At 37.5% G+C, this 17,187-nt stretch overlaps 1 protein-coding gene and 1 long non-coding RNA gene across 2 annotated transcripts in view; one reads left to right on the top strand and one right to left on the bottom strand.

Moving 5' to 3' along the window:
* Positions 1-17,187, top strand: part of LOC144030858 (uncharacterized) — a 100,952-nt gene that overhangs the window by 55,361 nt on the left and 28,404 nt on the right. The window contains exon 3 of the long non-coding RNA XR_013287376.1: positions 10,951-11,091. This is a non-coding gene — a long non-coding RNA (uncharacterized LOC144030858). The remainder of the gene's footprint in view (positions 1-10,950; positions 11,092-17,187) is intronic.
* The window catches only part of LOC144030856 (protocadherin-17-like), a 30,284-nt gene that overhangs the window by 4,960 nt on the left and 8,137 nt on the right, over positions 1-17,187 (bottom strand). Inside the window, exons 2-3 of the mRNA XM_077537491.1 lie at positions 16,528-16,586; positions 16,180-16,349 (exon numbers count right to left, since the gene is read on the bottom strand). Of these exons, the coding sequence (XP_077393617.1) occupies positions 16,180-16,349; positions 16,528-16,586 (229 nt within the window). The remainder of the gene's footprint in view (positions 1-16,179; positions 16,350-16,527; positions 16,587-17,187) is intronic.

Consider the following 17,187-nt stretch of genomic DNA (forward strand, 5'->3'; position numbering starts at 1 on the left):
TCTGCAGCCTTTTGAAACAGTAGCAGACTGAAAATTCTGAATATTAGAGCCAATTTGGCCTCATTATGTCACATTGAAATGATTACAGACAACAAAACAAACATGCATTTTTATTTATTGTTTATCATTGCTAGTCAATAAAGCATAAATCAATTAAAATAACCATAACTAACACATCCAACTTGGAATTTCACAAACGGCACAAAAAAACAAAAACAAAAAAAAAAATGGAAAATATACATTCTGGAAAAACATTAAAAAATAGGAGACAAAATAAAATTTTGTGATTTACATTTTTGACTAATTCCTAATACTATATGCATAAAATTAATATATACACTACATTTTGGGAATGTTCAAACTGAAATCTGCTGCCAGTATTGGAGTTTGGAAACTTTGTATTCCACATTCTCCCTCATGATGCCACATGAAAAATGATGATACGCAACAAAACAAAGCACATGAGAATCGTATTTATTATTTATTATTATTTTTCCCACCGTGGGTCAATGCAACAGTTGAGAGTGATTCATAATATTCATGAAGGTCTTGTTTTGTTTTGTTTTTTCCCCTCCCCATTACAACCTGCGTAGGTGTTTCCTGGAAAATGCTTGTGGTGCAGGGGAAGCGTTTTTTTTTTTTTTTTTTTTTTCCTGACGCAGGAGCAGCAAAAACAAGTACGGTAACCGTGTGAGTTGCATCAGCAAAGACTCGCTCTCGAAAATTGTGTCGACATCAATTTCAATTCATTCTTTTTAAACAGATTCAAGGACAGCTCGGAATTACCGTTTGTGGCACAATCGTTAGCCTAACCTTAGAGGTTATTGCATCATTTTTCATTTCAACCTTCTTAATCAAGCACGGAATAAATAATGCGGGCCTATTGATCGAACCACTGTTAATATGTAGATGGAAAACATAAAACACGGAGGAGAGAGAAAGAAAAAAAAAAAGGCAAGTCACGTTGACGATGCGCCTGACATGTCACGTTTGAACATCATAACTCTCACACAAGTGTTTAAAAAAAAAAAAAAAAAGAAAGAAAAAAAAGTTCCACCATCTATTTCTAATAAAATAAGAAACAAAGCAGAATTGAAGAGTCTGGTTGCTATATATCTTATCTCTGTGTGTTAACTGCAAAATAAAGTGAGTACAAATGACTACAGCAGTGGTGTCAAAAAAACAAAAAAAACTATGGCCCGGGGGCCATTTGTGGCCCGCCGTCCATTTTTCAGTGGCCCGCGACATATGCTAAAAATGGCATTTGACTCAGTTCAAATCAAATAAAAACAAAAAATGTTTTGAGATGGTCAAAGTAAGAAGGGAGGGTGTCGAAAAACACAGGTGCTATTCAAGTTTATTTTAGTTAACTAAAACTAATGAAAAAACTAAATTTCAAAGCTACAATTTCGTTAACGAAATAAAATAAAAACGAAGATGCTTTTTAAAATAGAAAACTAACTGAAACTACATTTTATGTTTGCAAAACGAACTAAAATAAAACTAACTACAATTATAGCAAAAAATGTCCTTTGTTTTAGTTTTTGGTAATGAAATTAATGCATGAGCCTTTGGGGATGATTTTAAATGTGAATTTTAGTTGATTTGTTTTTTAATATAAACCGGAATAATGACATTGCGCCCATGGTGTTTTTTAAATATTGTGCACAAGTAATACACATTAAAAAACAAAAAAAACAAAAAAAAAAACTGAAACTAACTAAACTAAAACTAAGCATTTATTAAACAACAAAAACTAATAAAAACTAACAGAACCACCCTGAAAACTAATTAAAACGAACTAAATTTAGAAAAAAAACAAAACTGAAAACGAAATAAAAACTAATAATAATAACCCGACTGCCATATTACAAAAAAATTGGTTTATATACTGTCGCATTTTTCTAAATATGCAAAAGCACAAATAAATTATTTATACAATTTTTAGGACTAAACACAATTTGTCTTCATAACATGATGTGGCCCTTGCGTCCTTCTGATTTCCTGTATGTGGCCCTTAAAATGAAAAAGTTTGGACACCCCTGGACTAAAGTATTAAAAATTCAAGTTGTAAAATAAAGCTGTTAATGAAATATAATCAAATTTCACATTTTTTCCCCCACCATGTCACTTTAGGGGCTATGTACATAACCTAAAATGCCCTCTTTATAAAACTAATAATACTAAAATAATAATAATAATAATAATAAGCCTTGTTAAGCACAAAATCAATCATGCGGCCATTTTGTGTCACACCATTCCGGCGTTTGTTCGGACTTTCAGCTTTTGTGTGACTTTACAAGTCATTCTCAAAAGGCGCATTTAAGAAATTTGTGTCAATTTGAATTCCCTCAAAATAAGAGTCAAGGACAAATTGGAATTTGGCATTACCATTCGTGGCACAACCATTAGCATAACCTTTTTTTTTTTTTTCTTTTCTTCCCTTAAGAGTTTATTGCATCATAATCAGCTCCTTATTTGCATTTCCTGGCCATTTTTCATTTCACTCCTTATTAGAAGTGTCGTATATAATGACCCGTCCTTGCCACTAAATGACCTCATTTGCATGCATGGAAACATGAAATGCTGGGGAAAAAAAACAAAACAATTATTTAATTCAGCAGCCGAATCGTTATTGGTGCAAATTAGCAGTAAGTGAAAAACAATTACCTTCAAAACATATCATTTCGCGGCATGAATTTCATATTTAATGGTGGATATTGCTCTTTATTTTTTCTTCTTCTTTTTTTTTTTCTTTCAAGTGTTGCCTCCTAACAGCCTTTGAGTGTTTTGCATGTGACGCCTCTCCATGGCCAAAAACATGTCAGGTTAATTGCTGATTGCAGTTTGCCTGCAGGCTGGAGTGCGACTTGTTGTCCGTCCCGATATGTCAGCCCTGAGATTGACTGGCGACATCATCCGCAAAAGACTTAAGCATGAAAAGTACGAGCGCCAAGCTATAGATAATGGGAGGGAAAGAAAAAAAAGCTATAGTTAATGGAAAAAAAAAACAAAAACAAAAAAAAACAAGCTATAGATAATGAAAAAAAAAAAAGCCATAGATAATTGGAAAAAAAAAACAAAAAAAAACAAGCTATAGATAATGGGGGGGAAAAAAAGCTATAGATAATGGGGGGGAAAAAAAGCTATAGATAATGGAAAATAAAACAAAAAAAACAAAAACAAAAAACAAAGATAATGGAAAAAAAAAACAAGCTATAGATAATTGAAAAAAACAAGAAAAAAAAAAAAGCTATAGATAATAGGGGGGAAAAACAAGCTATAGATGATGGGGGGGGGGAAACAAGCTTTAGATAATGGAAAAATAAAACAAAAAAAAACAAAACAAAAAAAACAAGCTATAGATAATGGGAAAAAACAAAAACAAAAAAAACAAGCTATAGATAATGGAAAAAAAAAAAAAAAAACAAAAAAAAAAAAAACAAGCTATAGATAATGGGAAAAAACAAAAACAAAAAAAAACAAGCTATAGATAATGAAAAAAACAAAAAAACAAGCTATAGATGATGGGGGAAAAAAAAAAAAAACAAGCTATAGATGATGGGGGGGGAAAAAACAAGCTATAGATAATGGAAAAATAAAACTAAACAAAACAAAAAAAAACAAGCTATAGATAATGAAAAAAACAAAAAAACAAGCTATAGATAATGAAAAAAAAAAAAAAACAAGCTATAGATAAAATGGAAAAAAACAAGCTATAGATAATGGGGAAAAAACAAAAACAAAAAAAACAAGCTACAATTAATGGAAAAAAAAAAAAAAAAAAAAGCTATAGATGATGGGGGAAAAAAAACAAGCTATAGATAATGGAAAAATAAAACAAAAAAAACAACAAAAAAACAAGCTATAGATAATGAAAAAAACAAAAAAACAAGCTATAGATAATGGAAAAAAAAACAAAAAACAAAACAAAACACAAGCTATAGATAAAATGGAAAAAAAAAACAAGCTATAGATAATGAAAGAATCATGAATGAAAGCTTACGTCTCGATGCTGATCTAATCCGAACGCTGAAATTTGATGTCGCGTTCCTCACACGTGACGACTGCCGGATCGCAAACAAAATAAGCACACGGGAATGAGCTGCTTGTTATTGCAGCAATTACGCCGCAATCAACATTTATTTGCCGCCGCCGCAATAAGTATTAGTGGTTTGAGGCAACGCGTTACAAATGTCTGCGCAAATGTCTTGCAGAACAAGCATTCCATAACAGTTATTTGTTTTTGTTTTTGTTTTTTTTTGTTTTTTTTGGTCCATAACGTAAAAATGAAGCGGCCCATTCCGACTGGAAAGCAGAAAGTTAGTCTTCCTTGCTGCTGATTTAATATGGCCGTTAACGATCAATTAATTGCTTTTCGAATGATGTCATTTACTCACAAAAAGGCTCTCCTCAAAATATGAATGAGACACTTGAAGGATAATGAATGAAAGAGAGACCCTGATGTGGGAGTTTTCAAAAGGAAACTTCCAACCTCCAGTTTGCCGGCCTGGGAATCTCCGACAAACAAAACAAAACAAAACAAAAAGAATCTACGACGTGTGACGGGAGATGTTGGGGGAAGAAAGCGGCTTCAAGTGCCGAGCTGGCTTTCAGGAGAGTACAAGCTGTTGTCGGTCCAGGGACAGCCAAACACGAAGAAATCTCAAGCCTCGGGGGCTGCTTACAAGACATCGTTTGAACTGAAAAGTGCGCTTTTGGACGCCGGTTTGTTTGTATGGCAATGGGTCTCGCAAACCTGTTTGAAATGAGCTCTCAAAAGTGCTCGTCTTGAAAACAAAAAAACTAGGGATGGGCGAGTACCCGGTATCGGGCCGATACCAGCCTTTTTTTCAAGTACAGTGGTACCTCTACTTACGAAATTAATTGCTTCTGGAAGAAAGTTCTTAAGTAGAAAATTTTGTAAGTCGAGACGCATTTTCCATGTAAATGCCCTAATTCGTTCCAAGCCTCTCAACATTCAGACATAACTGTTTTATAAAGCATAAAAATGCATCAAAACATGTAACAAATACATGTTAGAATTAATTATTGCACAATAAATTAGAGTTGTGCATAATGTAAAAAACAAAGAGTAAAAATGATGGTTATTTATCGTTTTTTGCCCTCTTTGGTTCATGTTCTCCTCTCTCAGAAGTGTTTATTTTTTTGTTTTTTGTTTTTTTTTGCCTGGTGTTTTGTAAAGAACTGATCCATGGATTTTTGCTTTCTTTTTTTTTATTTTTTTTTTATTAATTTATTTATTTATTTATTTTTTTTCGGAAATGTCCAAGGCAAACATCATCTTAGTGAGTAAACGCCCGACTGGTGAACACTTTTTTTTTTGGGGCGATTCTCGTCGCAATTAAAAACTTACTGTGCCTTCATCAATCACCAATTGTTTGAATTTTTGCACAAATTCGTTGGCCGTTAGTTCATACATTTACGAAAAACTATCGGAACACCTATCTAGAAATTTCTTTCGTAACAAGAGGCAATATTTTCCCGTTGAGGCGTTTCGTAACTCGAAGATTTCGTATGAAGAGACGTTCGTAAGTAGAGGTTCCGCTCTACTCGAGTACTCGTGAAGCCGACGTTGTACAAGCTACCGATGCTAGAGACGTTGAGTGAGTCCTCCTTGCCTGTAGCTGGCGCTACCCTGCAGCAGTTTAACACCATGGCAAATCATGAGGATCACTTCCTGTTTTGACATCAATGAACCCACAAAAGCATGTCTGCGTTTTTCACCAAAACTTCACCGGTTTGATGGACTGGATGTACTGGTTTCTGTGGATCTCAGTCTGCCTGATCCATCCTTCCCTCCTTCCTCTCTTTAGTTTTTCCTCTGGTTTCTTGAGATCTCTTTAATTTGTTGGAATTTAGAGGCTTCTGGGGTTGGCGTAAGACTTTGATTTTGTAACCATGGGGAAGGCAGGAAGTGTTTGGTCGGTGCTGGATTTCACTTTGATTTATCTTTCTTTTCTTTTTATCTTTTCTGACCTTTTCTCTGGTCTCCTGACCGTTTGAACCTCACGACTCTGGCGAGACTGAAGTATCTGGTTGTGGTGAAGGGTAATGGGAATTTTATGAGGTTTTAGGGGAATTAATGAGTATAAATTTGCACGCACACAAACGCACGCACGCAAACGCACACAAACACGAATAAAAAAAATAAAAAAAAAGATTTTCCACTGCACTATTTATTTATTTTTTTTTCTCCACTGCACTAGTGGAACCTGAAAATACAAAAGAGGATTGGTCACAAACTGTATGGTTTGATGCCTGTATCTAAAATGCCAAAATATGGCGCCAAAGCAATACTTTTATATCAGACAAAGCTTTGATCTGAGCGGGAAAAAAAACAAACAAAAAAAAAAACAGTGAATAGGGGTATGTTTTTTGGGTCTAAATTCCACGGAACGCAGATGTGAAGCAGTTAGGCCAATTATGTTTTTTTTTTTTTTTTTAACTAAATAATCATCCAGTGACCCACAGGAAAGGAAAATATTCAAGCATTGTTCAGTTCATCCAGTAAATGCTCGAGTTCATAGAGAACAAAGCAAGTATTCTTTTTGAACAGCCTAATAGTCCCCTTCTCTTCATTTATTTGTAACAGAATAAAACATTTGATCATTTTAAATTAATGTTTTTATTCAGAGTAGAATGCACAATGTCCCCAATGCATTTTGTGTGTGAGGAAATAAAAATCTCGACTCGCTCTCTAAATATTGAGCATTTATGACCTTTATAGTCTACTGCAGTTTTTTTTTGTGGAAATGAGCCAAACATGTCTGAGTCAAAAAAAAAAAAAGCCACGGCACGTTTGCTTGTGGCATTGACATCACTTTGATTTAAATACGCAAATGGTGTGAACATCAGCCTCCAGCTCACGACGACAACATATATTCGGACTAATTACTTTATCACCTTGATTGCCGCCTACTCATCCTTCAGGACTCCAAGACAAGGGCAGGCAAAAATACTCTTGGACCCTCTACATCCTGGTCACCACCTCTTGCAGCTTCTTCCCCTCATGGAACTATGCACACTAAAATGAGCAGACCTTCCAAAAAGCTTCTGGCCTCGATTCCCTAAAAACTGTTCATGCAAAAATTCCACCTTGCAAAAATGTTTGCCACTTTTGCACATCCCTGTGTGACAGTATGACTGCATTGATTATTGTAGCTTGAGCTCTCTACATATTTGTATAACTATCGTCAATCAATATTCCACAGCACCAGCCACTTTAAAGTGCTCCAAGGACTTTCTGCGTCATTGCACATTCAAAGTACAGTGGGACCTCGACTTACGAACGTCTCTTCATACGAAATTTTCGAGTTACAAAACGCCTCAACGGAAAAAATATTGCCTCTTGTTACGAAAGAAATTTCTAGATACGAAAGGTAAAAATACGTTACCGAACGCAACATACTTTCGGCTATGGCTATTTCCTACCATTGGTACCTACGAGCGTAAATACTAGATCGGTGTTTGCGCATCGTTCTGGTATCCCATTGGCTAAGAGGAACCTCTACCATAGGTATCTATCAGCGTATACTAGATCGGTGTCTATGCAGCGTCCTCATCATTCATCCCGCAGCCCATGAGGTGTTCCGATAGTTTTTCGTAAATATATGAACTAACGGCCAACCAATTTGTGCAAAAAATTCAAACAATTGGTGATTGATGAAGGCACAGTAAGTTTTTAATTGCGACGAGACGGGCATTTTTATTTATTTATTTTTTTTAAAAGATGCCTTGCCATACCGGAAGTTTCCATGAAGTTTCCGAATTTGTTTAAAAGAATCGGCCAGAAAAAGTGTTCACCAGTCGGGCGTTTGCTCACTACGATGATGTTTGCCTTGGACATTTCCGAAGGATTGTTTTTAAAAAAAAACAACAAACAAACAAAAAAACATCCATGGATCAGTTCTTTACAAAACAACAGGCAAAAAAATAAAAAAAAATAAAAACACTTCTGAGAGAGGAGAACATGAACCAAAAAACGATGAGGACAGCAGTTAAAAAGGTTTTATTCTTTACTCTATTCTTTGTTTTTTACATTATGCACAACTCTCATTTATTGTGCAATAATCTAATTGTTACATGTATTTGTTACATGTTTTGATGCATTTTTATGCTTTATAAAACATTTATGTCTGAATTTTGGGAGGCTTGGAACGGATTAGGGCATTTACATGGAAAATGCGTCTCTACTTACAAAATTTTCCACTTAAGAACTTTCTTCCAGAACCAATTAATTTCGTAAGCCGAGGTGCTACCGGTTACTAAAAATGGCGCAACGTGTAGCTGGATCGTCTGCACAGCCGTCTTTGTATTGTAATGACCACAACTGCCGGTCATTTTGCCTTCGCTTGATGACTCTCCATATCGCACAGCTGTCATTGGTCGGCACCAAGACGCTAATGGTACCCTTACATTACTCACATATTTGTTTGTTATAGCAATAGTATTTGCCCGTACTACTTTAGACAATTTCCAGGTTTGATTCTGACCTCTGTTATTTGTCTTCCTTTGGAATTTCGAGCCACAAAATTGCTTTTGTTTTTGCGTGTTCCTAACCCAATTCTCATTATTAAAAACACACGAGTCAGGTAGTTAATTATTACCCTGCACAACCGAGTTGTTGCTCCCAGCCTGCAACCCACATCAAAGGCTGACATGAATTCAAAAAGAATTGTCGACAAGCCAAATATTTGTCTCTTTTTGGAAAGCCTTATTTTCTTTTTATTCCGTCTAAACACTTTATTAGTGTTCATTTTGAACCTTTACTGCGCCACAAGCACAACACAAATGCACATTTTCAACTAGGATAGGAATGCTGTAAGTTAGTAGTCTGATATAATATGAACATCAGGAAACATATACTTCCTTCCACCTTTATGTGTGAAAACAGCAAATAATGCAACTTTTTCTTTTTTTTTTCTTTTTCTTTTTTTTTTTTCTTTTTTTTTTTTTGTGGGGTCAAAAATAACCAAAATTGTGCGAAATAGCTAACCCGGCACTTAGTTCAAAAGTGGGTAGTTTTTACCCATCGTTGGATGCTAATCTTGACCGATTAGAATGGGTAAAAACGACCCAACTTGATGATTTAGCTACCCAAGTAATGTATAACCAAATTTCTAAAATTGGTACGTTTAGTTTATGAACTTCAGCCTTCCCAATTCCAAGTAGCAATTTGTACATCTAAAGCCCGGAAAAGAAGACAAGACAGACTGTCCTTGACATGTTGCTTCTGTTGTTCTTTTTTTTTTTTTTTATCTGGGCCATTTCGATTTTGTTTTGGTGTCCTTGCTTGGCGCCTTTCTACCGGTCTGCATTCTTACATACGTATCCAGTAAAAACCAGTTAAAGGCCATCAGGCCACACATTCTCACATGGGGAGGTTGAGCCGTTCGCCCGTGTGGGCGGACGGCCTAGACAGTATAAGTGCGGGGACGATTTCGAATAGATCAGTTCCTCTTCCGCATGCTAACGGAAGAGGGCTCCGCAGCTGTGTACTCGGATCTTTCTGGCATCCAGTAAACGGTTCAACTGAGAAAATGCAGCCGTCTGGTTATTACTGTTATAGTATAATATCGTGAGCATTAAGATACAAGAACCAGTGGAAAGTAGTGGTCAAAATCCACAGCTAACCAGTAAGTGCGTTAAGGAAACAACCCAAAATATTGTAGTGTGCATGTTATTTATTTATTTATTTATTTTTGCTAGCATACCACATGGTTAATTTCAGGAATTTAATTATACTTTGTCGAGTAAAACTTCTAAGTTCAGTTTGGAATTCATTTTTCCTTTGAGGAAGTCATAAAAAAATAAGTGTCAAATGTCCAATCTTCAGTTTAATTAACCAAATATTGGGTAAAATTAGCCTAATTTTGTCAAAATCCACAACTAACCAGCAAGTGTGTTAGGGAACCAAACAACCCGGAATATTGTAGTGTGCATGTTTTAGTTTTTATTTATTTATTTATTTATTTATTTATTTATTTATTTATTTATTTATTTATTTATTTATTTTTGCTAGCATACCACATATACTTAAATTCAGGAATTTAATTGTACTTTGTAAAGTAAAACTAAGTTTAACAGAATCTGATTTGTTCGAGTTTGGAATCAATTTTTCCTTTGTGAAAGTCATTAAAAAAATAATAATTTGATCCATCCCTAAATTGAACCATGGCCATTCGTTTATCTATCCATCCACAATTTTACGTTAGGGCCAACATAATACTAATACATAATACTTTACCTCAGAGAAAATAATAAAACAGCTGTTTTTTTTTTCATTTTGGGAGTGAATGGAGTTGCCAGAAAGCTGGTTTGTAATCTATTAATAAAGTTTGACTGACCTATCTGACTGTTTTGCTGACATTTCCTTTAGCGCAGCACCATCTAATGGATGCATAACGTAACCCCAGCCTCTACTTTAGCGACTTTATATGGAAAAAGTTTTACAATATGTCATTCATTGAAGGTGCGCCTTATAATGAGGTGCGCCTTATAGTGCGGAAAATACGGTAATCTTGTTTTTTTTATTTTATTTTTTTTTTTAAAGACATTACTACGAATTGTAAGTGACGTAATTTGCATTTTCTGTTCTGTTACAAAACTAACCCGCAAGCTCCATCGAACCCAAAATGACCAGCCTTTGATTCACCCCCCCCCCCCTCACCACCTGCCATATTACATATTATGTGACCGAGATCAAGAGAAAATACATATGTGAGTTCAAAATGCATTTTACATCAAAAGGACGGCCTAAAACGCGGCTTTTGATTTGGCAAACCCGTACTTGTAGATATCTGAGTGCTTGGCTTTGAAGCATCCACGCCGCCTGATTATGCTCCTGTGCCATTTGTTTCTCCATTTCTCTTCCACAGAGATGGGATGATTATCTTCTTTCTTTCCCTTTTTTTTTTTTTTTGCTAGATACGTGCGAGCGGAGCGATAAGCGAGACAGGAAGATGCCGCGCTTATTTCCATGGCAGCCATCAGCGCTGAAGAGACGCTCGCCGGTGATACTGATGAAGAGATGCGCGTGCTCGGAAAGCTCCAGGAAATCACACGCAGGTATCGCCATTGTTCTCTTCCACTTCGCCGTGCGTAAGTCATTGTGTCGCATAAAATCCTTTTTTTGGCCAACAAAAAGGGGAGACATGTTTATATTTTATCCCTCCTAAATTAATTATGTTGTTGCTGGGTTTTTTATGGGCACAAAGTACATTAATAAATAATCAACTGTGTTTGAGGACATAAATCACAGCACAGATTTATGACGTCTTTGATTAAAAGTAAAAAGAAGGCCAAGACGCTTTCATCCATTGTTCCCGCCAATGGCTTCTTTACTCATTTTTTTTTTATTTCATCTCGGAATAAAATGAAAACAAATGCGAGGGTCGAGTGACAAAACTATACGTTGACTTTAATACTCGCATAAATTCCGCATGGAAATATTTCCGATCTGACTGGGTAACGTTGAAACGAGCGCTGGAAAAACAAAAGAACGTTGGACGGCCATTATAAAGAGAATGAGAAAACGCCTAGCAACATACCCACACTGCATCTGGCGTCTGCGAGAGGGAATAAATATTCAGGGTGCATGATAGCGGGAGCTTCACAGGTGCATATATTACCTGTATCAAAGCAGCCGGGAGACTGCAGGGATGGCAAAGGTAAAGATATAAAAGCAATACTACTTAACCCGCAAGCTTTTTGTGCTTGAGAGAGAGAAGAAAAAAAAAATCAGTCTATTTTTTTGGGGGGAGTAGACGTGCTATAAAATCATCAAAATAGAGGTTTTGTAAATCAATCCGTGCACAAAAAAAAAGACCTCGTATAAGTATAAGAGATCATCAGGCGTCACCTTTCAATATATTGCAATGCCAATTTAGCACGCATATACAAAAAGCTCAGCTGTATATAACAGTTACAATGACTTGACTTGACATTATATAAAAAAAAAAATGCCCGTAAATATAACAATATAGGGATGCACTAGAATGGGGGGCGTTGTTGAGAACATATTTTTGTTGAGTTTAGTCTGACAGGTGTTTTTAAAGGGACAGCCACATGAAAAATCAACTTTTTGGAGCTTTTTGCCATATTAAAATGCTAATTCCTCACCAAAAACTTCACCGAAGCCGGCGTTTGCCTCCATTCACCCCTCAATAAAAAAAAAAAAAATAAAAAAAAAAATAAAAATAAAAAAACAATAAATAAAAAAAAAATATATATATATATATATATATTAGCGGTGGGAGAAAAAAATCGATATCGCAATATATTGTTGCGCTCTCTGTTGCAATAAATTATCGATACACTGACGGTAGATATCGATATAATGTGTCCAGTTGTGCAGTGTTATGTCATGAATGTTTATGCACTTTATTTTGTCTCACTTTACAGTACTATGCACAACTTTGTACATTGTACAAAGTTTTGGCATTGAAAAAAATGCATCATTAGACATTTTCCTTTTTATGGGCTTTTTCAGTCACATATTGTGATATGTTGCTAAATTTCTTTTGACAATATATATTAAAAAAAAATCGTAGATATCGTGTATCGTGATATTATCGATACAGTGAGCCAAATATCGTCACAGTATCGAATCGTGGTTGACCCGTATCGTCCCACCCCTAATATATATATATATATATATATATATATATATATATATATATCCATCCATCCATTTTCTTGACCGCTTATTCCTCACAAGGGTCGCGGGGGCTGCTGGCGCCTATCTCAGCTAGCTCTGGGCAGTAGGCGGGGGACACCCTGGACTGGTTGCCAACCAATCGCAGGGCACACAGAGACGAACAACCATCCACACTCACACGCACACCTAGGGACAATTCGGAGCGCCCGATTAACCTGCCATGCATGTCTTTGGAATGTGGGAGGAGACCGGAGTACCCGGAGAAGACCCACGCGGGCACGGGGAGAACATGCAAACTCCACCCAGGAAGGTCCGAGCCTGGACTCGAACCGGAGACCTCAGAACTGGGAAGCGGACGTGCTAACCACTCGACTACCGTGCCGCCTATATATATATATATCGTTTTCTATTTATACACTGACACACCAGTGTAATAACATTGTCTTTTGTTACACATGTTTACATTTGGTAAATTTCTATTTTTTCCACATTGGTCAGTCCAAGTTTGTTTGTTTGACCAATTTAAAGTGTTGAAACGCTATTGCTTTCTTTGACGATGCATTGTTATTGAACAACAAAGTGAAAAGTGGCGGTCCAAGGATTTCACCCGGTGCCAGCAATTTTTTAAAATAGACATGAGCACCTCTGCCTAACAGTTTTATTGTTCAGAGTGTGAATCTCGGCTGGATGAAATGATGGCCGCGGTTTGACCTAAGGGTGGCTGAATTCCATTTTCAAGACATTCTAGAGGAATAATTGATTCAAAACTCAAACTTCAACTAACGAAGTTTGCCTGCACGACCACAGTAAATTCTTTCTCTGGCATCTGGCATCTGATCAAGGTTTACCTTTTCAACCTGCGAAAAGGAAAAGCGGGATCACGATCCTCCATTAACAAACGCAATGCGTTGCTCTTATCTTCCGTATACAGCCGTATACATGAAATTCCCGGAGCGGCGCCGTCGCGCATGTAAATATTCAGTCGGCGCCCGACGTGCAAGACATCTCTTTCAATATCTCTCGGTATGATTGGCCTTAGAACTGGGCGCTGAATCACATTTAAGAAATGTGCTGCAAAAAAATTGTGATTGAATTTACACCTCCTACGGAGGCAAGTGCGGTCTGCCATAATTCCCCGCCGCGCGCGAGGGAAGGAAGGAAGGAAGGAAGGAAGGGAGCGAGTGACAATCTCGCTCGCTCTCGTTCTCTCCCTCTGGCAGCCACCAGAGTGTTTCTGTCCGCGCCCTCCCGAGCCCGCCGCGTACGGGCGAGTTCATAGCAATGTAAATGGTGTGGAAAGTAGCGCATAGGGAGCTGATGACCAGAGCCGTTCTCCTCCAAGGCTCGTAGCAGCAAATGAAAGCCATCGCCTCCTCGCTCCCAGCCCGCCGTTAGCCTTTATCTCACCTGCGAGGCTGCCTTCTCATATTTGCTGTTTTGTCTCCACTCCTTGCTAAATATATCAATCCCGAGCAGGTCGGGCGGGTCGCGGCAGCTTGGCAATCATCTGCGATTGCACTCTTGCCAGTCGTTTCAGTCGTAATTAAACTTTAATATTCCTATTTTTAGTTGTAAACCCAACCAATAATAACTTAGAAGCACTTTGAGGGGCAAAAGGTGGAAGCGCAGCTGCTACAAATACCTGTGAGCGTCTGTCACGCTGTCATGTTAAGTCAAGGCGCGCGTGAAGCGTGTTCAAATGGAGGCCTGATCAAAAAAAAAAAAAAAAGAGACGCAGGCAGACGTACATTTTGCCATGCATACGAGTTTGTTTGATGCCCAAATCAGACGCGGGATGTTTGAACATTCCACCTTCACACAATCGGACCCTTTTATCCTTTCAAAGTATCCCCTTTAAAGCTTGTTTTTTTTTACCTGGCACTCTGCGACACCAGCTCAAGGCGCCTGCCATGTAAAGCCAGCAAGCAGCCGCAATCTCATCCCAAAAAAAAAAAAAAAAAACAAACAAAAAAAACATTGCTGATTTATACAGAAGTGTATTGCATTCACTTGGGAAAAAAAATCCTGTTTTTCTGACAATTTTTTTGGGGGAGCTTTGTTTTTTTTAGTAATATTTTTTCTGTTTTTCTGAATATTTTTTTTTCTGTTTTACTGAATATATTTTTCTGTCATAAAAAAAAATCAGTCAATTTTTTTTTGTTTTTCTGAATTTTTTTTTCTGTTTTACTGAATATTTTTTTCTGTCATAAAAAAAAATATTCCGAAAAACAGAAAAAAAAATTACTCCGAAAAACGGGGGGAAAAAAATTATTTAAAAAAAAACAGAAAAAAAAATATTCCAAAAAATAGAGCACCAACTTCTTTTTTTCAAATGACTTGGTGGAGACCTGTATATATGACTGGATAGCCCATACACGCCAGTGCAAGCTGTTGAAGTCACAGGGCGGCCATCTTGTTACGCCCACGTCGCAAGCAGACTGCTGTATAAACTATACGGGATACGTACAGATGAGACATATGCAGCTCGTTGGCAGTTAGTATAAGGCCAGAGGCGTGATGGGGGGGTTTGTGCCGGGGTGGTCACTAAGATGGCATAAATACAGGTCAGTGGTCTGAAACCAGCCACTTGGAGTTCAGAAGTCCAAAAAAATTACTCCGAAAAACAGAGCACCGCCTTCTGTTTTTCGGAGTATTTTTTCTTCTGTTTTTTGGAGAAAAAAAATTGTTCCTGTTTTTTGGAATAATTTTTTTCCTGTTTTTTGGAATATTTTTGTTTTTCCTGTTTTTTGGAATAATGTTTTTCCCCCTGTTTTTCGGAGTAATATTTTTTTTCTGTTTTTCGGAGTAATTTTTTTCTATTTTTTGGAGAAATTTTTTTTTCCTGTTTTTTGAGATAATTTTTTTTCCCTGTTTTTTGGAATAATTTTTTTTCCTGTTTTTTGGAATATTTTTGTTTTTCCTGTTTTTTGGAATGTTTTTCCCCCTGTTTTTCGGAGTAATATTTTTTTTCTGTTTTTCGGAGTAATTTTTTTTTCTGTTTTTTGGAAAAAAATGTTTTTCCTGTTTTTTGGAATAATTTTTTTTTCCTGTTTTTTGGAATAATTTTTTTTTCCTGTTTTTTGGAATAATGTTTTCCCCCCTGTTTTTCAGACTAATTTCCCCCCCTGTTTTTCGGAGTAATATTTTTTTTCTGTTTTTCGGAATAATTTTTTTTCTGTTTTTTGGAATAATTTTTTTATGACAGAAAAAAAATATTCAGAAAAACAAACGTAAAAAAATAAATAAAATTACTCAATAAAACAAAGCTCCCAAAAACATTAATCAGAAAAACATTTTTTTTTCCAAGTGAATGCAATACGCTTCTGTAGATTTAACACCCGCATGTTAAATGTTTGTCTACCTCGGCGCTGCCCGACGGCCAGGCGGAGCCTTCGCTTAAACGCCCCGCCGAGCCCCCGCGCATAAAATATAAACAAGGTTACGGCGCGGGAAAGAGAGGCGAGGCATCTTGACGACGTCGGGACGAGTCCACTCACCCTGCTCGAAAGGCTGCCCATTAACTGATGTGGCTTTCATCTTGAGGGCCTCCCTGGCAGACGTGTCGCACTGGGAGCCTCGATTAGTATCCTGGTCACTATCAGCCTGGTCACTATCACCATGGCCACTGTCTCGGAGGCTCGCTCGTTCTGCATCCTTAAATGTGGAGCTGCGGCAGGAAAGGGACGGAGGAGGAGGAGGAGGAGGAGGAGGAGGGGGCGGGGTTACGTTATAACTTGCCATTCTCACGGTGCGAGCGCTGCTGTTTGATAGCCGGGCGGGCTTGATACCGGGATGAAGGAGCTCAAAAGACACGGTCAGGAAAGTGTATGCATGCGAGCTCTTACCTTTGAACAAACGGCTGCCTGCTGCCAGCGTAATTGGGCTCGGAGGGGAAGTTTTCTGTCTGGAAATGACAATGAAAATTGTGTTTTTAAGTCAAAAAAACAAAAGAGCTTCACGCTGTTCACTGATGACATTAGACACAGGCGTGGATTGAAATGATCTGTGAAGCCTCTTTGACACAGCCTGTTCAAGCCGGGATTTAGCTGCCTTTTTCTGCGGCTCGCTGTTCTGTGTAAACGACACTCAAAATGGCTTTCCTGGTAGTATCCGTTAAGTTTCAGAACCGACGCTCGTTTTTGCCTCCCTGTTGCGTGGAAAGCAACGGCGCCATCCGACGTTGCCTTGGCCACAAGGGACACAAAGTGCAAACTTTTCAGAATGTTTTGTCTTTTTAGAAATATTGGTCCCCTTGTGAGGAGTAAGCGGTTAAGAGGATGGATGGATGGATGGAATGACGGATGGATGGATGGATGGATGGGTGGGGTTGGGTGGATGGATGGATGGATGGAATGACGGATGGATGGAATGACGGATGGATGGTTGGATGGATGGATGGAATGACGGATGGATGGAATGATGGATGGATGGAATGACGGATGGATGGATGTATGGATGGATGGATGGATGGATGGATGGAATGACGGATGGATGGATGGATGGAT

This window comes from Festucalex cinctus, chromosome 11, assembly GCF_051991245.1.
Source record: "Festucalex cinctus isolate MCC-2025b chromosome 11, RoL_Fcin_1.0, whole genome shotgun sequence".
Classification (NCBI taxonomy): Eukaryota; Metazoa; Chordata; class Actinopteri; order Syngnathiformes; family Syngnathidae; genus Festucalex; species Festucalex cinctus.